Here is a 22,888-nt window from a genome sequence, read left to right as displayed (position 1 = left end):
AAACTTAAAGAAAAGAATCATGGCCTTTGTCGAGGCTGATTAATTAATTATCCCGAATTCACATGAACAATAGTGTCTCTTTCAAAATTTGAATTTCTTGATCCCTGTGCGGAAGCTTTGGTGTTACATGTACTTTTAAGTGGAGCTATGAGGAATTTATAGGGAAAATGCAATAAAGCCATATTTTTTTTTCTTTGAAAATCTTTTCCTACTCTTGAGCATATAGAAAGTAAACAGGGTAAATGGTAATATGAACATAAATTTCATACTTTGCTGCTTGGCCATTTACATTCTACTGAAAGAAGTTATTTCCCTTTCATATTTTAAATTAATCACTGTAAATCATAATGTAATTAAAAGTTCAAATCAGTAACAAAATGATACAAGAATTAGTGTATTATTTATTACGAAAAATATTTTATCGTAGTTTGTGATGGTCAAGAAAGAATTGTCAGTTCTTTGGTAGAGACGGTCTTTAGTGTGTCCTGTTCTCCTGTCTCAGAAGGTAGAAATATCCCCACTTCCTGTTGTGACTTTTTTCAACGATGTTGGCAGGTTACAATGCGGTTTTTCAAACTTTATTGGGTACACTCTTCACCTGGGGACTGACAGCAGCAGGGGCTGCTCTAGTATTTGTATTTCACAGCAGTCAGGTATTTCAAATGACGTCATTGCATGATTACATGTTATTTTTGCAGATCAATCCTCAATCCAAATCTTGACACATCACCATCGCACCTGCTCATGGAAGTGAAACGAGTTTGAGTCCCAATTCAGTCACAATTCTTTTCCCTTTCCTTCGCAGAAAAACCCTTATACTGCAGTGAAATATCGATTAAAGCTTTTCTAAAATAATTTCTTATATATTCTGAATTTAAAAATCAGGTCCAATACAAACTCTTGATTTAGCTGTATAGCTTTAAATAGCTAGGCCTATATAACTTTATTAAGCTATTCAGAATAGCTTAAATTAGCTTTTTTACAACACTTTTTTTCTCAAAGGTATAATTGTCTCAGTATGTACAAAAAAGCACACCTTGTTGCAGTGATGATATATAATCTTGAACTCTTCTTACTAAAATAATGCATGTAAAAATCACTCATCAAATAGCGTCTCCTTGAGAGACTTTGTACTCAAAGTTCTACAAGTTTTGTGGCTATATAAAGCAATTGATAAAGTTACCTCTGCAATGAAATTATAGAGACCAGTTATGGTCAACAAGATAAATGATTTGTATCAGTTCAGCACAATGAGAAGCAATCATACTTATCCATGCCTCAACACACACATAAACCTATTCTCTATTGAGAAGTCGATGGCTCATTTCAATACTCCCACTTGAGGGAGTCGATGGCTTATTTCAATACTCCCCCTTGAAACGAGCCATCGACTTCTCAATAGAGAATAACGTAAACCATGGACAGTTACTCTAACAATAGAAATTCTTTTTTTTTGCTTAAAAGTATTCAAAAGCTGTAATGTTAGAACTATCTTCGATTTTGGCTGTTGTTATGATAGCCCTTAGTGAATATATGAAGAGTAAAATACATACAACTTTTTGTTTATTTCTAGCAAAAAAAACATTTTTGTGAAAAACTGTATATAAATAGCTAAATAAAGCTATTTTGAATAGCTTGATAAAACCATATAGCTATTTAAAGCTACTTAGCTAAAGTAAGAGATTGTACTGGACCTGAAGATAGGTCTTCAAAATGAAATATTGTTTCTGGTCTCATGCAATCACAGCATCCTTGCAATGGGTTCTCAGTCAAAACATTTCTGTTGGACCCCTTGCAAATGTTTCATCAGATTTTTTGGGGCTTGCTTCTCTTATATTGAGAGGCACCAATCAAAACATTCATAAACAGTTAGATAACGTAACAAAAGAATTCAGTTTACACTTCAAATGCATGTGTTACAAGTTGTTTATCATAAAATGATTTACTTTGATTGGTTAAGAGATGTGAAAAACAATCAGATTTATAATTTTTCTGAAAGATGTCACATCAGTAAGCCAACGGATATTAAGAATAACATATTGAATGAAATATGATAGGGGTCCAATGGCAAGGTGTTCACTCAAGACCCCTGGCATTGCGAGGATGCAATCACAGAGGGTTGTCACAAGATTTTGTCTTCTTTCTATTTGACCACATGTACTCTATAAGATAAAGAGAGGAATTTCAACAGGAAAAATTTCACTACCTTAAATCAGCACAATCAGGGACCAATACACTAAAAAGTTAGTACATTTGTCCCTGCTCCCATTTTCTTTTGTCTCCTATGAATTTTTCTTGATGTTTTCAGCCAGTTTACATGTACATTCTAGATATTACCTTATATCCGTTTTTTTCGTGTGTTGGAAATTTTGTGAAAAAGGGGAAGATTAGTACAGTTTTTATTTTGCGTAAGTTATTTTTTACGATTGAAGATTTTGTTGTTTAAAATGGTAATGTTTTTATGTCACATTATAGCTGAGATAATTTCTGTTTGTTTTATATTTTGCGAAATAAAAATGGTCGCCAAAAATGCAAAAAATGGATCATCGCGAAAAAAACCCGGAAATACGGTAATTAATTGGGAAATTAATTATCAAAAAAAAAAAACTTAAGAATTTTTCTTGAATGTTTCAGCCAGTTTACATTCTACATATCATTTGATTGGAAAATGATCATATTCAAAAAAACTTGTGAACGTTATGAAATGGACACCTTTATTAAGGTTTTACATCTCATGACACTTTTCCTAGCTGAAAAAGCTAAGAAAAAAATGAGATATCAAAGGATTTGAGATTCCAGGTTAAAATACTTAAATATATATATAAGTAGCTAAGATCTCCAGATCACTGCGATGGTATTCAATGGTATTCAAGATGTCTGTGTTCAAGATACCAAGGCTCAACTGTATTCTGATGTCAGATGTAGATGCATAATATCTTTAACTAAATAAAAAACATTAACTTTTTCAGCTAAAATTTTTTAGCTCACCTGAGCCGAAGGCTCAAGTGAGCTTTTCTGATCACATTTTGTCCGTCGTCCGGCTGTCTGTCCGTCTGTAAACTTTTCACATTTTCGACTTCTTCTCAAGAACCACTGGGCCAATTTTGACCAAACTTGGTACAAAGCATCCTTGGGTGAAGGAGAATTTAAATTTTTAAAATAAAGGGCCAAGTCCCCTCACAAGGGGAGATAATCAAGAAAAGACAAAAATAGGGTTGGGTCATTAAAAAATCTTCTTCTCAAGAACCACTGGGCCAGAAAAGCTGAAACTTAGGTGAAAGCATTCTGTGATAGTGTAGATTTTAAATTGTAAAAATCATGACCCCCCAGGGGAAGGGCGGGGCCACAATTGGGAATCAAAGTTTTACATAGAAATATATAGGAAAAATCTTTGAAAATCTTCTTCTCAAGAACCACTGGGCTAGAAAAGCTAAAACTTACATGGAAGCACTCTGGGGTAGTGTAGATTCTAAATTGTTCAAATCATGACCCCCGGGGGATGCGGGGCCACAATTGGGAATCAAAGTATATAGGAAAAATCTTTGAAAATCTTCTTCTCAAGAACCACTGGGCCAGAAAAGCTGAAACTTATGTGGAAGCATCCTGGGGTAGTGTAGATTTTAAATTGTAAAAATCATGACCCCCCAGGGGAAGGGTGGGGCCACAATTGGGAATCAAAGTTTTACATAGAAATATATAGGAAAAGTCTTTGAAAATCTTCTTCTCTAGAACCACTGGGCTAGAAAAGCTGAAACTTATTTGGAAGCATCCTGGGGTAGTGTAGATTCTAAATTGTTCAAATCATGACCCCCGGGGGTAGGGCGGGGCCACAATTGGGAATCAAAGTTTTACATAGAAATATATAGGAAAAATCTTTGAAAATCTTCTTCTCAAGAATCACTGGGCCAGAAAAGCTGAAACTTATGTGGAAGCATCTGGGGTAGTGTAGATTCTAAATTGTTCAAATCATGACCCCCGGGGAAGGGCAGGGCCACAATGGGGAATCAAAATTTTACATAGAAATATATAGGAAAAATCTTTGAAAATCTTCTTCTCAAGAACCACTGGGCCAGAAAAGCTGAAACTTATGTGGAAGCATCCTGGGGTAGTGTAGATTCTAAATTGTTCAAATCATGACCCCCGGGGGATGCGGGGCCACAATTGGGAATCAAAGTTTTACATAGAAATATATAGGAAAAATCTTTGAAAATCTTCTTCTCAAGAACCACTGGGCCAGAAAAGCTGAAACTTATGTGCACATGGAAGGATCCTGGGGTAGTGTAGATTTCAAAATGTCTAAATTATGATCAATGGGGTAGGGTGGGGATGCATTATGTATTACAAGGGGGAAATCTGGTAAAGAACAGAATGGTCAAAGCTTCTCAGGTAAGCGATGTGGCCCATGGGCCTCTTGTATTCTATCAAATATTCTAGCTGAACTGCTATGCTCATCTTTAATTAATTCTCTTTTTCAGAGAAAAGTTCTGGATGCTAGTCTGGGATTTGCAGCTGGGGTATGACTATTTAATTATATATTCCTAAAATTCAAAATGTATTTAAAGGATTGCTTTGAAATTATTTACACAGCTAGCTTGATATGTTAAATATAAGAAGGCAATTGCTAATAATTTCAGAATGATTTTACACTGCATCCTTGAGCTTTAATAAACATAAATTTAACATTTAATGAATATTCACATATTTGCTTCATTACACATTTTAAGGTTCATCACGTTAAAAACTGATCATGTATCTGTCTATCTGACATTACAACTAAATTCCTACTTTTTAGCAGTTAATTGCCTTCAAAGTAAAATTAGTCTTCTGATTTATCAAATCTGACTCGATTTCAAATTATTTGAACCTTTAACTATAGACTTAAATGTTCGGATCATACATGTAGAGTACTTGAAAATAAACCCATATATTTTCCATGGAATGATGTGATTCATGAAATATATACCTATGTGAAAAATACCAGTCAGATTATATATCTTAGCTGATAATATTCAAAACTGAAATGCATTTATATTTAATAATACTTATTCAAAACACAGAGAAACTGATAGACTATCTTGGGTTTATTTCTTAATTTAGTTATAAGAATGCACTGACTACAATATTATGGTCTCCTTGAGAGGTTGATAATTGCATCTATATGTTATAAAGTATGAAAGATTTCACATCAAAAATGCATTAGATTTATTAAATATAAATGTTCTTTTAATTTTTTTGTATAGCACATTTTCCCCAGTGTATGTATTATGAACAAACAATATAAAACAGTGAACTATTTTCTGGTTGACATCTTATCTACAGGTAATGACAGCTGCCTCCTACTGGTCTCTACTTAATCCAGCGATAGAAATGGCCGAGCACTCAGGGTTCTACGGAGATAAAGGGCAGTGGGCGTTTGTCCCTGTTGCTATTGGTTTCATACTGGGGGCAGGATTTGTGTATGGAGCAGACATCTTCATGCCTTACTTAGTAAATATCACAGTTAGATAAAAAATAATTCACAACAGTTTGATATTTCATGATATTTTATAAGTCCCTAATACACAATTGTAAATCTCAAGATATCCCACAAGTCCCTGTTACTGCATTCATGTCAATCAATTGGTAAAAATCCACTCTTGTTTTTAAAAAAAAAAGTACAGTATACATACAGTGGAGCCTTGCATGGGTCTTAATAATCTTTGTGACTTTGTTTCCAAATAAGATTCTTAGGATTGATAGTGCTGATGTAAATTTTATATCAAAGCTATTTGTAATATGATTGTAAAATGTTTGGTAACAGATTTTCTTCGAAAGGCAATGCTGTTAAAGGTTGTGTCCAGGTTTACCAATTGAATTCTTGAAACATTTTTGCCGACTTCCTTTATAAGGCTGATGTGCTACTCTTTTTATGTTCCTTTTGTATATGCCTGAGTCTTATTGTGTACAATCTTATACAGGGAGTTGATGATGCATCAAGTCTTATGATGTCACTTGATTCCAATATGAAGGAAGAGAAAGATGGAAATATACAAATGGAATCTTCAACCAATAATTTTTATGGTGAGTATATTATGAAGTGATATATGTTTTCTGCAGAAAATCTGTACAACATTATTAATATAAGTAAAACTTTTACATGAATCTCCTTACAACTTATATAAAGAATGCTCTCTCAATGCATATTAGATGCCGGTATTACATTTCAAAGTGTTTGGCTCAATTAGTGTATAATTTTATTGTGCTACTTGTGCATTCCATGTTACATACTAGAACTCTTTAATTTTTCTATCTTCAAAAGAATCTTTGTTAAATAGTATAAAATTCTTAGATCATTGAAATCCAATGTATTTTTTTTCTGTATTATATTTATTTACCACATCACCATTAAATTCAGATATAAACAGGCAGCAGTCCCTTAATCAACCTTTCCAACGTAAGCCAATGCAGGAACAGATTAATATGGACAGTCCGTACATGTCTACGCCGCCTCCATCCAAATCCCAGGCCATTAACTGGAAGAGGATATTGCTACTTATCATAGCCATTACTATCCATAATATACCAGGTAATCTGCAAAGGAAAAATAAACTTAATTCAGGAAGAAAGAACTATAACTCTGAATGAGAATTTGAAAAGTGGTATTAGTTAGCTCCCTTTATATACTTGTTATACCCCACGCAACAAGTTGCGGGGGAATGATGTTTTTGACCCATATCAGTCAGTGTTTCAGTCCTGATTTATTTTGTCAGCGCAACTCCTCATAAACCACTGCAAATAATTTTGTCAAACTTTGCAGACATTTAGGACACAATGAGTAGATGTGCATATTGCCAGGAAATTCTGATTCCTTTACTTTTTCCAGGAATTTCGGCACTTTTCAGAGACTTTTAGATTTTTGGCCATATCTTGAATATAGACATGTACAGTTTGTCACTGCAACTCCTCATAACCGCTGCACAGAATTTTGTCAAACTTTGCAGACATTTAGGACACAATGTGTAGATGTGCATTTTTCCAGAAAATTCCATTTTTTTGGGGGGGGGGATGGTAATTGCAGTACATCGAGTTCTGGAGGAGTGTGGGGTATGTGAGCTTGCTCACTTTTTGTTAGATTCTTGATGATCCCTTTTATAATTATTTTAAAGTAATGAAAACTGAGCTTGCTGCACAAATAGTATGATAATCTCTTTACACATAGATATGTTTGATATCCATTTATTATTATTCAAACAAACCAAGGTTGGTACCTGGGTAATAGTTTAATGATGCTTTGTTTTCTTGTTTTATAGAAGGATTAGCAGTTGGAGTGGGATTTGGAGCAATCGGAAAGTCTCCAGCTGCTACTTTTGAAAACGCAAGGTCAGACATTTACAGTAGCATCCAGACCCAACCTGACACCCAAGCAGTCCCTGGGACTGCTTTGAGACCGCTCTGGGACTGCTCTAGAAACGCTGTGTGACTGCTTTAGCAGTCCCAGAATGCAGTCCCTGGGACCATTCTGGGACTGCTTTGTGTCCAGTTGGGTCTAGTTGATACTGTAGTGTATCACTACAAACATGCAGTAATTCAGTTTCATATTATTTTAAGGCTAAATTCCTTGTAATTGATTCAAATACTGTATATTAATTGTGTTATTTTTGTTACTATCTAATTTTCATGTTCTTTGTGAATTATTAAAATTATAAAACCTATAGGTTACATAAACATTAGATATCCTTGATAAATAAGTGTAAAAATAGCTGTGCATGGAGTATTTTTGCAAAATTTATGATATGCAGAAGATACCTGATATATGGTACCGTGTATAGCTTCATCTATTTATATTTGGTACATGTATTTAATATTTTTTCTCTGTACAGGAACCTAGCTATAGGAATTGGTATACAGAATTTTCCAGAAGGTTTAGCTGTTAGTCTTCCACTCAGAGGAGCAGGAATGTCTATATGGAAAAGTTTCTGGTAATTTTCTACTCATTATCTCAAACTCTGCTCTCATGACATCATCCATCTTTGGTCTTAGTATAGAGACAGTACAGGTTTTTTTAAAAAAAATTTGGTTAATAATTGAAATCCTTATTTTTTTTGTGTAGAACAACTGAACTAAAGGCTGAAAATTTAATGGCATCTTTCAAAAATCTTCTCAAGAACCTCTGGTCCAGAAAAGATAAGACTTAAGTGCAAGCTTCATTACATAGTGTAGGTTCAAGTTGAGTGCAGAGGAAAGGACCATAATAGGTGGATTAAGTTTTACATATGCATATTTATATAGGAAAAATCTATTGTTTTTCTAGGTTTGGTCAGTTGAGTGGTATGGTAGAACCAGTAGCTGGACTACTGGGAGCTATTGCAGTAGTTATAGCGGAGCCTATATTGCCTTATGCTTTAGCCTTTGCAGCAGGTGCTATGATTTACGTGGTTGTGGATGACATCGTTCCTGAAGCACAAACCTGGTAAGTGAAGCATGCTAATACATCTTAGGAAAGATAAGTCATAATCATGTCTAGGCATATTAAAGATAGAAGAGTTTTGTCTCTTGATTGTGGATGATAAGCCCAGCGAAGTTATGTTGATTAGCAAAGACGCTCCTTAAAAATGAAAATTTTTCATTCCCTGGGTTAAGGGCTTTCGTGAACAGGTGGAGCTCTTTTGATTTTTTAGTGGAATGCATATATTATTTGAAAATCTTTTCTGCCCTAGGATATATAGCAGATAAACTTATATAAACTTAAAATATAAACTGGTATATTATGGTTATAATGAGCCTCTTAACAAATTGTTTATTTATAGCCCCATGGGTCAGAGATTTTGATTTAAGATTGGGGCTGTTAATCAGTAGTAACAAGCTAATTCAGAGAATCTGTGTCTCTCAGTTAAGAAAAAAAAATATGTGCAGATGGAGGGGGGGGGGGGGGCGTGTTGGAGAGCACTTTAAGAATGGTGAAGAAGAAGAGCTTAAGAAGAAAAAAAAATTTAATTGCAAAAACTTAAAAGTTTCCTTAGATATCACCTGAAAATGAAAATTTTACACACACACACAGAATGTTTTAATTGACGTAGACCTTTGACCTTTTGACCTCAAAATAAATAGGGTCTTCCTTAGGTCATAGGATGTTGTGGGTATGTCATAAAAGCTCAAAGGCTTTTTGAGATATTGTGCAGAAACAAATGTTTTAAAACGGGCAAATTTTTTAAATTTATGACCTTGATTTTTGACCTCTCGACTTCAAAATCAATAGGGGTTTTCCTTAGGGAGTTGTTATGTAAAATTTCATTGCAAAAGCTCAAACTCTTTTAGAGATATCGTTTGGAAATGAAAGAGCTACAGACAGACAAAAATACAGACAGAAGTATGGATAGACACAGTCAGACTGATTCAAAATTGATATCCCCAACTTTCAGCAGGGGACAAAAATGCATTTCTGACATTAGCTTTCTTTAGCTGAAAACCGAAGTGGACTTTGTCCAGGCTCCATCTATCCCACTTAAATTTTTCACATTTTTGAATTTTTTCCAGAACCATTGGGTAAATATCAACCAAATTTGCCAGAAAGCATCCTAAGATGTTGAGGATACAAGTTTGGTTAAATGAAGTGCTGTACCTTCTTTCTGTAGGGGAGATTATCAATAATTAAATTAAGGGGGAGATTTAAAATTTTCTTCTCTTGAACAACTTGGCCAAAAAAAAGAATCTTTTGCAAAATCTTCATTACATAAGTGTAGATTTAAATTCATTTAATCATGACCCTAAGAGGTAGGGTGGGACCAAAATTGGGAATCAAAGTTTTACGTAGGAATATATTACTAGGAAAAATCCATGACTCCAAAAGGTAGGATGGTACCACAACAAGGGATCAAAGTTTTACCCAGGAATATATTATGAGGAAAAATCTTTAAAAATTTTCTTTTGAAGAACAGTAAAGCCATGATTTGTCATATTGTGATAGAAGCATCCCAAAGTAGTATGTATTCAAATTTGTTCCAGTCATGCCTCTAGGAGGTAGGTTAGAGCCACAATGGGAGATCAGAGTTTTACATAGGTTTTACATACATTTATATACATGTATAGGATAAAATTTTTCAATTATCTCAGAAGAGAATGGTTAGCAGTTTGCCATTGCATTTTCTCTGAAAGTGTAAATGACTGTGATTCCAGGAAATGAGGTACTCCATGTACTCGTACTTCTGTGATTACTCAGTTATAGTAAGAGCTAAAATTTATTTAAGAAATAAGTGTATGTGGGCATATGTCAGGCATTTGGATCCATTTCTGAGAAATCATGTACATTTCCAATTAAAATATTTTTGTGCAGCTGCTGGCATCTGAAATTTTTGCACAATTTCAGGGGTATGTTAAATGATGAGTATGTAGCACATTTGTCACTAAAATATAAGCATTGACACGTTATACCTATTTGTCCTGTAAGAAATGAATCTAAAATAGAATGACATACTTTGGCTTTCATATTATGTGCAATTCATTCATTTATTATTTTAGTTTGAAAATATAAAAGATTATAAACAAGACATTATGGTTCTGTCAATTTAGTGAAAATATGGCCCCACTTTACTAAAGTAATGGTAATGTAATGCATTACTTTAAGAAAATAGAGTAAACATATAATGGTAATGGTAATTTAATGCCCAAATTGTTGAAGTAATGGTAATGTAATGCATTACTTTATATTCCAAGTAATTCTCCCCAAGCCTGGGCCCAAGTGTCAAATTAATTGTAACATCATTTTTTTTCATAAATTGGATTTTATATGTATATAACATTTGCAGTTAAAACTCTAAGATAATCTAGCAATAAGAAGGCATAATTTTGGCATGAGTTATTAGCAAGGGGAATTGCCATTGAAAGGGACACAACTCTGTGTAAATCTGTAAATCCACCATTTTATTTAGTGCATAAATACTACACATTATTTTTAAAAACCTGCATATTTTTAATGGTTTAAAGACAAAACTTGACCTATGTTCTAATAACCTCTGCCCTGTAATTTTAATTTAATAAGTTAGATTATATAAACACATAAAAAAAAATCCTTGAGTATAAAAGGTTTTACCGTATCTATAAATATCATTGTACACAACAATATAATTTACTTAATTCCTCTTTCTTCAAATTAGGAAAAAAACACTAATTGCTAAATTGGCAAGAAATATGTCCCTCTTTCACATTGTTTTCAAGTTAGAAAAATGCACTACTTTTTAAATAGACAAGACTTATCTCTCTTTCCTATTGTAAGTTTATTTTTTCCCTCATCTGAATTTGCAAAAATTTTTATCACATACATTTTGTGCATTTTAAGAGTATTTATAGAATAAGAAGTTGTCTTGCAATCTTTCATGGTCTGTTACCTTAGCACTTTTTAAAGTTTCTTTTTGTGCCTCATATTTTTGCACATCAAATGCCTATATACTAGCATGCAGATTCTTAAGCATTTTTTTCGAACTGTATGACATATTAATTGATATTTACTTAGCTGCAGATCTGTAGCTCTCCGAAAAAATATATATTGATAGACCGGAGAGCTATCCCATTGAAAAACCTGTATTTTATTGCGCACAAAAAAATGTCACGGTTCTCGATTTATTTCTCCATGTTTTTAAAGCTCAAAATCTCAAAATATTACTAACCGTGTGTTCCTAACATATTCTTTGACTCTTTCCACAACAAAACATTCCTCATAATTGTTGTTAATAGTCTTCCTGGCCCTGATATTGCAATCATCGGACATTTCCCTTAATTATACTGCCATTTTGGTTTCAAAGATAATTCGGTCCAATATGCTTCGTTCAGATGTCAACTACGAGAGAACTTGATAGAGGAGAGAGTAATTTTTTGAAATCTTTGCCATTTTTTTGCAATTGAGGTAAGAATTTGGAAAAATTAATATAGAATCGAAACTTTTCTGTGCGCAATAAATATACAGTTTTTTCAATGGGTGGCACTGTAGCTCTCCGGTCTATCAATAATTTTTTTCGGAGAGCTACAGATCTGCAGCTAATATTTACTTAGCCATTCCACTTGGAATCCTTTGTTGTGTACTAGTATGTGCTGAATCAATCATTCAGATCAGCTTTTGGTTATACTGATAAATCTGCATTAATCTGGATGCTCACTCCTCCATGGCACCAGATCCCACCTCTGATGTTTTGGAGATTCATGTTTGCTCCCCTCCTATTTTGTAATGTTTTATGGACTTTTGAGCTGTAGTACTGTTCGTTATCTATACAATTGTATACAATATTTCAAAAAAAAAAAACAAAACAACACTTTACTTTGGATTTTATTGTTTTTCAAGGCAACTAAGTTTTAAGGGTTCACCAGAAGAAACATCATATTCATAACTGATGACAGTAAAACTCAGTTATAATGAAGTCACTAGGACGTATGAAATTACTTTGCTATATTTATGAATTCACAATATCTGTGTTTGTATTTAGCAAGGCTTTACTGTAATATGGCAGGGTGCATAAAATATTCCACAATCTGTAGAAAACGGGTATGAGAGCAATGATTTCATGACCTTGTAGAATATCACTTCGATATATAAAAAGCATAAAATATTCAGGGTGTAAAAAAAGTACTGACTGACATAAATTTAGATCTTTAAAAATAATGTTTAGATTTCAGATATAAATGGTGAATTTTAAATAAACACAGGGAAAGGGCATTCTGTCTAATAAAAAAAATTCCATTCAAAGACAAAAATGTAAGGGGATAAAAAAATTAAGTCATGCATAACAGAGTAAATTGGAAAGCTAATTCTTCTCTGGTGTGAGAGTTCAATGTTTGGATAACTATTTCCAGAATGTAGAAACATTAAAAAATCAAGAAAAAGTAACTCTGGTTATGTTCTAATCCCTGGAAAAATGTGATGATTTAATTGATCTTTCATTGTGGTAATGAACAAAGCACAATTTTTCAGGAATGCATGCAGGTTTTGTGCCTATATATTTATTTTCAATCAATATAACACTAAAGTAATTTATATTATTTTAGGGATATTTAAATACTGGCCCTGTAGATATAAAAGAAGAAATAAAAATATCATTATTTTTTTTTTCCTTTTAAAAAATTCCTGACATTTCAATGTGAAGTAGATAATGAAAACAGTATGGGTCTCCTTTGGGTACTAGTGACCTACATAGTGTATTGCAGGTTATCTGATTTTTGTGTGGAATGTCAGCACAGTGAGCATGTGTAGACAGGATGTTAGGATTGCCCTACCCCTGAGTCGTGACTCCAGGAGGATGAACTCTACTGTCACATGCAGACAGCCATTTAAATCAAAACACATAAAATGTCTATCATCAGACTTATTGTGTTCAGTGCTGCAAAGTCGTAACCTGTAGAGACCCGAAATATTTCCCATCATGCAAAAAGCGTGCAAAGCAAGGTCACCTTTTAGCTCTCAAATAATTTTGACATATTTTCCTTTGTTGCAATCGGAGATTGGATAGTTTCAGAAAACCTGTTTTAAGATCCAAACTATTTTGCTTATGCACACACAAGTATGTACTCAAAGAGTTCAGACAAGATAGTTATTTTTATGTTCATTCTTTTGAGCCCACGAATGTGCCTCCTTGTACGTCTGTAATCATCTGACCCAGGAACAAAAAAAAGGGGGTTTATAAGATAAATGATGGAAGAACAAACCATTTTTGCTGTAGTAGATCAGTGGGCCATTTTGACTGGGGGATTCCTGGGAGGGTAGCAACAGATTTACTGTGATTATTATGGTACTGGGGAGGATATTGAACCTCATTCCTGTCAGTTCCCACTCTGTTCGTTTGCACATTCTGGAGCAGCTGCCTGGCATACACTGTACGTCTCTCAGATGCTCTCAGATTCTGAACCACTTTTCTACGGCTTGGTGTAAAATGCGGAGGATGGAGTCTCCACAAAACTCCAAAATGGAGGGTCAGAGAGTGCAAGGGGTGGAGCCTCTTGTGTCAATTTTTATACAAAGCCCGTTTTATGTTTCAATCATTTTAGAAGCTGGATAAACTGGGTTGCTTGTAAAATAATGCTCTCCATCAGTGATAAAAAGTGCCTGTCAGAATTAATTACTGAGTCTAGATACCGGTATGTCCCAAAAATTTTATTGCAGATAATTATGTCATGCATAACATATCGCAGATCACTTTGTCTTTAAATTATCAACAATTAAAAAGTATATTTCATAATTGCTGTAAAAGCTACAAAAGCTTCTGTATGCGTAAACCACAAAAAGAAGATACAATTAAATTACAACTGAAAATGAAATTTAGCACAAAAAAAGATAACATGACTTTCAATTATATGAACAACAAATGAGGGGAAAATTTTTTTGTCATCTTTCCCTAGAAGTTTAGGTAATCTAGCCCTTAGCAATTTTAACATTTGGCCCTTCAGATATCTGATACCTATACTAATAAAATCTGTCAAGACCTCATGGGTTACTGCGAGGTAGCAGTGTGAATCAGACAGTTTCCATTGCACTTAGCATCTGTGATATCGCAAAACAAAATTTAAATCACAAGCACGGGCTGCATGCCCCTCATTTGTTTCTCATATCTGTAGGTCATTTCGATTCTCATTTTGTTGTCTCTTTATCATGATGCTTGTTTCTCATTCTTTTTAAAGCAAAAAAATAAAATAAAATAAAAACAGTTAATGGTCAGAGTTCTGTGTAAAACAATCAGTTAATTCACTGAATCTATTATTTAATTATTTTTAATTTTTCTAAAATGGGATAATATTTCTGAGTGAATAATGACATCACGGCACATTTCAAACATTGGACAGTGTCTTCGACAGCAATCAGATTTCAGATGGTAATAGGTGTTTTGTAATGAGGCCGACATATTGACACCTTTATATACATATCAGTCTATTTATATATATATCTTTATAAAATATCACCAACAGGTAATAATTTTGATGCTATTCTGTTTCAGTCAGTCTCTGTTATCTTTAAAAATTAAATAATCAGCAAAGCTGTTCCCCTCGTTGAAATGTGGTGTTCATTATTTTTTTTTTTACTGTTTCCTGTTTCTTTGTTTCTCATTTTGTATTTTATGGACTTTATAAACAAATGTCATCAGATACTGTCAAATGGTCATCACAAAATCAGGTTGGGAGATATAACTGAGTTTCATTCACTCAACTTCAATGAAATTATTTTTTTTAATTGTTGGTAATGTAACACTCTAACACGTTCTCTCGGAGTATCAGAAAATGAGATGACAGATCTAATAAGCACGTGCTAAAATTACGACAAGCATTATGCTCCACCTCCTGCATCATCTAACACAAGAGGCTCCACCCCTTGCACTCTCTGACCCTCCATTTTGGAGTTTTGTGGAGACTCCATCCTCCGCATTTTACACCAAGCCCTTTTCTACAAGCAGATCACCCACTGAATTGCTCACATGCTGAACACAAATTATGGCAGGGGAATTTGTTATTTAATTATGAGAGATTAGGGAGGAAAAAGATGCTTTTTACATCATTTATAGAAAAAAAAATTGTGTTCAATAATTGCCTGGATTTTTTTAAGCACTCATGAGTGTTGGCTGAAGAGAGGTTATTTAAAGTCATTCAGTGTAGGTGTTTGATAACCCAGTGACCCACATAACAAACAGGTATTTCCTGTGGGGTTTGATTGATGAGTCTAAGTATAGAAAAAAGTATGTGGAATGCACATGTGAGGCCATTGCCAGATAGAGTTACGGGCCCTTGACTTAATTATTCCCTGACTCTGATGTGAGCTACATTAAGTGGCAAAATACAAAATACAGCTTGAAGTACTATACAGTAATTCTTCTCCACTTTGCATGACTGAGAGTAATTAATTATTCACATCACTAATTGTGCTTTGCCATGAAGATCGTGCATGGAACTCCCATTCATATAAATGCATAGCTTTACAATATGTCATAGGCTAATTTCAAGTTCACACAACCTGTCAGCACTTTTCTCATCAGTGAATGATGCACAAAGTACACAGACAATGAAGAATTGCAATGAAAAATGACTTATTCATATTTTATTTGAGCTGTTCATTGCATGTTGCATGCATCTCAAAGTGAGAAAATGATACAGCAGCAGTCCTTCACTTCAAAGGAAGAAGTCGTAAGAAGATCTATAGCTCTTTTAGAATATTATAGCTCATATTTTGCTTGCCGGGTTAAAGATGGCTTCAAAGTTAATTCTTTGTCTGGTGTATTTTGTAAATATATAGTTTTAAGCAATAAAGTAGTTTAATTAAAACCATTTTTTGACAAATTATGGCTAAAACTTTATTGTAAACACAATATGTTTGTTGGTTTATTCTATTTAGCACTAGAAACATGGGGGTGGGGGTGGGAAGAGAAGCCTCTGGTAAATCAAGTATACTGCTATACTGTGAAACTTTTCTAATCCAGATGTTGTGTATTCTGTAATATTTTTAAAAATGATTTGTACATGTATATATTCCAGTATATTTATATCAAGCACATTGACAGAATGAGCTGTTGATAAATTAATTCTAAAGCACTTTGCTAAATTCATGCCGGTATTTATTATTCCTTGTTTGGTCCTCATAGTGCAAACTCGTCAAATTTTCACGTTATTAGCTCACCTGAAAGTTGAATTGAGCTTTTCTCATCCTCAGGTAGTGATCTACTAGATACAAGTTTGTTGAGAAAAGGACCCATGGGGGATGGGTGATCAAAGTTTTACATAAGAATATAATGGTTAAAAAATCTGCTGATGAAGTATTGACTCAGATGAGTATTGTGGCCTATGGGCCTCTTGTCTGTCATTGGGTACTAGATTTGTTTTCATTTAATTGTTTCGCTCCTTGTCATTTTTAAGCTTGGAATATTAGGTCTCTCTGGTATATGACTAAAAAATTCAAACATATCATTTAGACATATCAAACATATCATTTAGATAAAAAGTTTTATTTGTCTGGCAAGAAATCTCTTTTTATAATTCCCTCCTCCAACACCCTTTGCAGACAAGTTTTTCTATTAGTTTTCCTGTCTGCAATCATGTCTTTAAAAGTCATATTTTTGAAATGGGGAAACTTTGAAAAGTCGTAGTTAAAACAAAACTTTTGTATGATATGAAGGTACTTGTTTGCCACCTTAAGTCATTTTGGCAAGTTGAAGGTCACTGACACCTACTTTTGAACAGGTGTAATATGCAATATTTTTCTCCATTCGGGTACCCAGTAGAGCAATTATGTTACATGTAAAATATAAATGTTTCTCATTGTACCCACCGTGTCACAATACAAACTTGTGCTCCTATATCAATAATAAATTGCAAAATGATTTTTCTTACACTAGAAGAGAAAAACAGTTATAGAGATTTTGACTGTTTCAGCCATTTTACTGATCATAACAATATTTTCTGTACACCATGATATGTATCTGGCCCTTCCTCAACTCTCTAACAATGGAGTTAAAGAAGGATGGTTTCCATCAATTCATGATAAAAAAGCTATTTTTTTTAGTGGAATCATACATGTTCTTTCATTGTTTTAGTGCAAAATAAGTAGAGTATATAATTTTCCCCCCTCCCCTTTATAGATAATTTTACACATTGTAATTGGAGATGAGAATAAGATGCCTACCACGTAATTGTTCTTAGATTTAAACTTGATTGTTTCAGATTTTTTTAACAGCAAAAAAATGTATATTTTTAGAAAATATATTGATTCATTAAATTGGAAGGGATGGAAGCATGAGAAGAGTAGGTGGATAGGATTGTGTAAACCGTCAGTGCAAGGCGTAACCTGAACTTTGTCATTTTATATAATCAGAAAAAAACTTAAATTTGATAAAGATTAACTTCCTTAAGGGGCTTAACTACAGCTGTATTCAAAATTTTAGATCTTATGATCATGCTTTTTGTTCCCAGTATTCCTAAGAGTCAGATATATTTGGGTCTGTCTTTCCATCCTTGGAGGTAACAAAGTCCATATAAACAATACAAATCAGGAGCAGGGCAAACACAGACTTCTAAAACATAAGAAGTGGGATCACATGCCATGGAGGAGTGAGCATCCCCTGCCAACCAATCACACCCCTGTGTGACTGGGAAAAACAGAAAAACCCATAGACTTTCAGTGTGTAAAAAATGGCTTTACAATTTGTATGTAAAACATGAGTCAGCATTTTACTCAATGATAGCTAAATTGTATTTTCTGACAAAGTCATTGTATTGACCATAAAACTTGAAATGATGTCGTCAAATGAGATTGTTGACTTCCTTGTCTTATCAACTTGTTTGTCAGTAGTTGCCTAGTTTGAGAAATTGCTCAAGAATATGCTCTTGCATATTTTCAGTTAACTGAGAGATATACATGTAAACCCTATATGCAGTTGAAAAAGGTATTTTAATTGTACATAAGTAAGGGAAGTTGGTAATTGAAAAACTGTAGTCTTCATAAAGCTTTGTTGTTAGGTAACCGTTAATGTCTTTTTCTTGTAAAATAGTCAAATATAAAACAGGTGTGTTAGATTCTGTGATATATTTTATTTCAAGCTCACTGGAGTATACCAAGTCAACTTATGAATGGAAGTAACTATTGTTAATTGATATTATGTGGTCAGTATATCTAAATGTCAAGTTGAAGTCCATAGCAAATGTTTTCTTCTTCTCTGTCTGTCATTCTATCATTTTGTAACATTGTACTCTCATATTTAATGGAATAAAGAGGACCCCTGTTAATTTTTAGATTAAAAAGTCAAAGGGCAATGTCAAACATTCATGATGTTCAAAAAGTACTTAAAAGTTTTGCAATGAAATTTCACACGATGATTTGTATGACTTAAAGACCTATTGCTTTTAAGTTTTAAAAAGTCAAAGGGCAAAGACAGGTATAAAGCCATTTTTGCATAAAATATTTTCAATAGTTTTGAGCAATAGATCTTAAGGTGATGACTCTCTACATCTTGAGAAAGACCCATGCAGATTTTGATTTTGAGGCAAAAGATAGAGGGACAAGAAAATAAATTCAGTGTGTAGTATGAAATGGTTCATTTTAGTTTTGGATCATAATTTTTAGAGTTCTTCTTGCTTTTGTCCTCTCTCAAAGGGAGATTAATGGAAATTATGGCATCACTGAAAAAAAATTTCACAAGAACCACAGGGCCAGAAAAGGCAAAACATATGAAAGCTTCATTGCATTATAAGTGTAGATTCAAGTTTTGCTAAGAACATCATTTTGTCAAGAAAAGAAAAGCCATGATCACTAATCATACTTATGTGGAAACCTCCTGAGGTAGTGTAGATTCGAGTTTGTTCAAATCAGGATCTTCAGGGATGGGTTTGGACTACAATATGTGATTATTTTACATAGGAATAGATAGGGAGAAATCTACCAGCAGGGCTAATTACTTAGGTGAGCATTGTGGCCCATGGGCCTCTTGTTTGCTAAGATGTACTGTAGTAATTAGATTTCTTATTTTTCAGTGGTAATGGGAAGATTTCCTCATGGGGAGCAGTCATTGGATTTGTGGTAATGATGTCCCTGGACGTGGGTTTAGGATGACCTTATAGGGAGCAGTCATTATTTGTGGTAATGATGTCCCTGGATGTGGGTTTAGGATGACCTCATTGTTATAATCTTACTGCCAATTTGACAGACAATGATTATCAATTTTGAATATATTTCTGAACCTGATGATGTTAAAATCAGATAAATAGCAGACAGTCTTACCACTTAATGTTTTTGAAATACGGGTGATGGTCATTGAGCATTTTTTGTTTAAACCAACAGGCCTGGGAATTGGCCTATTTTTTAAGTGAATGGAACCCTCATACAAACATACTTAAGGATTTGCTGGATGAGGGTCATTTTCTGAATTAGCATATGGTGTGTTTTTTTTTATTTGATTTCTCCAATGATCAATTTTATTTAAACCAAAGAAAAACCTGAAGGCTCTTTGAAGAAAATTGTGTTTTCAGAGATACATAAAAATGCCAAGCCTTGTTGTGCATATATTGACACAATTTCCAACTGGAATGCAAGATTTAAAAGAAATACTGTTACCATTGAATTATATTGTACAAGATTTTGAAATGTGGGTTAATCAATCAATGTTATGTTAATGATAAACTTTATTTTTATCAGTATGTAAATTTTATTGTTAAATAAATATTTTTTATGAAGTTTGTGGTATTTTCTTGTTTGAAATTTTATATCCTTTTTTTCATAAATCAGAACATAATGAAGGGAACAAAAAGACTATAGAAGTTTCCTTATTGGTAAAAAAACTGCCATTACTTTTTTTATTATTATTAAAATCCAGCATAATAACTAAGTCCTAGCTGCAGTTATGCTTGGGGATTTTGGCTTGAATGCCCAATGCCCACTAACATTAGACCTGCTACCATTTCCTGTAGCCAGTGCTGTATGAAATATGGCATCAGCTAACTAGATTTGGAGTTCAGGTTACAAAAATCAAATTATCATATTAAGAGATTAAGATTATACAAAATATATCAGCAGCACCTTTCAAAGCAGACTGAAATTGCATCCAAGGCAGTTTCAAAACTTGGCTATAAGTATGTGTGTTTATGTTTCTGTGGCCAGGTGAGAAGTTTTGTTTATTTTTGGCAGCAAATATGATGGTCAATTTATACATCTTTCCAGAGACATTTCAATTCTTGGGAGTAGAAAATCACAACATAACCTCCCACTATAGAAAAAATGGCATAGAGAATCTTTTTTGTGCTCTGACAGCATTTAGCAATAACTGGATGCTTTCCATGTTTTGTCATCCATACTTATAATTATTATAAACTTTCCATGGGTCTGAAAGTAAGCACCCATGTTTCGTCTCCTGTTGCTATTCTGAAAATAGTCAAATTTTGGTCTTCCAGAGTGAACTTCCTCTTCCATCTTTAAATATTGTTCACAATAGCTCAGTTGGTAGAGCGCATGTTTCATGATTGGGAGGTCACAAGTTCGAATCTCAACTACGACTGACACAAGCCCATAAAAAATGGGTTAAGTAACTGTTCCTTCCCCATATGCTCAGCTCTGTGGAGTGAAAGTTGCGGGTCCTTCAGATGAGACGTTTAAAACCTAGGCCCTGTGTGTTGATAGGATAAAGATCCCTTACTGCTCAATGATCCTGAGTGCTGAGTAAAGGTAAAAATTTGAAGCCCTTCACCACTATATAGTGACGTCTTTATATATGAGTGAAAATTCTCAAATGGGACGTAAAACAACATACAATCAATCAATCCATCTTTGAATTTCTTCAACCACCTGGGAACAGTTCTATATAATGACGGTTGTTGGTTTCTATAAATATTGTGAACTTCTTTGAATGTTTCTTTTACAGATTTTTAAAGTTATAAGCATAGGCTTTTATTTAGCTTCTTATTTCTGCTGTTGTACTTTCTTTCCCAAAATAAATTCGTAGTGTCATGTGAAGGGTAGATCAATTTTCAAAAACTCAAGCAATTCTTTTTCTGCAAAGATGGTGTGATTGAGAAAGAATTCAATGAACTATAAAAAGTGTGTTTGAAGTGATAAACATTCAATTTTCTATGGAGGGCTGTGGAGAACAAAACTTTTTGAATGACCCTCGTTAAGATCTCCATCCTAGCTATTCATTGATGGTAGAAGATTATCAGGTACTTTGAGAATAACTGAAGAGTCATCCAAAATATCACTCGTTGTTTCAGCTGTGCTTTTTTCCCCCTTTTTTTGAGAAATGGGAACAATGTAGATATGGATGCTTTTTTTTTTATTAAAGAAACTGGTCCACATCTCCAGGAAGAAAGCCATAAATGAAGTAGTATGGAATTTCATTCATAAATTTAGATGAAAAGGTTATTGCCTAAGTTATTAACTATGGGGTTATAATATTTGATTGGGGCCAAGATGATCGAATAGAATTAAAAATTAAAACATACCTGTTGTATATTTTTGTACGTCAGACAATAAATGCATATTTAATTAGGCATACTGAAAAAGCCTGTTGCTCTCTTAAAGGTCAAGGTCAGATTAAGTATGTTATGTAAAGTTCAAAAAAAAAAAAAAATTGGGGAAACACAAAAAAGCATTTGCTCCAGTTTTATAAAATGTTTACAATCAACATTTTCACATCTATGAAGAGTTTAGGTCATCAAAATAAGCTAATAGGTCATAAAAATGTAGCCAACAATCATTCACTTATTTAAAAAATAAAAAAGTAGGATGTGGGCAGAATAAGCTTAATTATTAGGATTAATTGAGTGATCACACCAAAGGTATAAGGTTACAGCATCTGAATTAATGAGAGGAAAGCCTACTTTTTGCTGTAACAAAAATAACAAATTGACTTAATTTGGTCAGAATCTTGATATTGAATTTATTTGTTCAGAAATGTCATGGTTCATTTCAAGCCCATAGAAAAATGAATTGTGGAAGTATAAAAAAAAATCGATGTTTAGTTGCCCTTTTAAACAAATGGTGGAAATGTATAATGCAAATTTCTAGAAAAGAAACTCTTAGAGGATCATGAAGATTCAAGAAGCATATAAACAAGTAATTAAATGAGAAAGATGAAAGAAATTGATAATTTTTCCTCATATTTATTAATTTATATATTTACAGTTTTCAGCCATGCAATTATAGTTTAGTTCTGATAAAACTTATGTGTGGGCACTATACAAGCAAGATGTTACACTGGTGCTTATAGATAGATTTACAGACAAGCTGACACAATATGACTAGTGAAACAATATTCATTGATAAATCACTACCATATATAAATTCAGCCCCAGTAATAAACCAATATATAGCAGACATGATCATGCATTTAATTATATAATTGCAACTTGATAATATTAAAATCCTGGCTGAAGAGAAATGTGTGATTGTATACAAAGGAAATATTAAACA

General features: G+C 33.5%; 1 protein-coding gene across 1 annotated transcript; it reads left to right on the top strand.

Moving 5' to 3' along the window:
* Positions 1 to 498: 498 nt before the first annotated feature.
* On the top strand, positions 499 to 20,160 carry LOC134232739 (zinc transporter ZIP11-like). Its single transcript, XM_062714723.1, has 9 exons — positions 499 to 653; positions 4,476 to 4,514; positions 5,320 to 5,487; positions 5,958 to 6,060; positions 6,395 to 6,565; positions 7,290 to 7,359; positions 7,860 to 7,958; positions 8,291 to 8,449; positions 19,462 to 20,160. The coding sequence occupies exons 1-9, from the start codon at positions 546 to 548 to the stop codon at positions 19,538 to 19,540; spliced, it is 996 nt and encodes a 331-aa protein (XP_062570707.1). The 5' UTR covers positions 499 to 545; the 3' UTR covers positions 19,541 to 20,160.
* Positions 20,161 to 22,888: the final 2,728 nt, after the last annotated feature.

The sequence above is a fragment of the Saccostrea cucullata genome, unplaced genomic scaffold, assembly GCF_032062105.1.
Source record: "Saccostrea cucullata isolate Sc308-1 unplaced genomic scaffold, CSIRO_AGI_Scuc_v1 ctg366, whole genome shotgun sequence".
NCBI lineage: Eukaryota > Metazoa > Mollusca > Bivalvia > Ostreida > Ostreidae > Saccostrea > Saccostrea cuccullata.
Note: the sequence above shows the minus strand (reverse complement) of the source record. Positions and strands in the feature narration are given on the sequence as shown.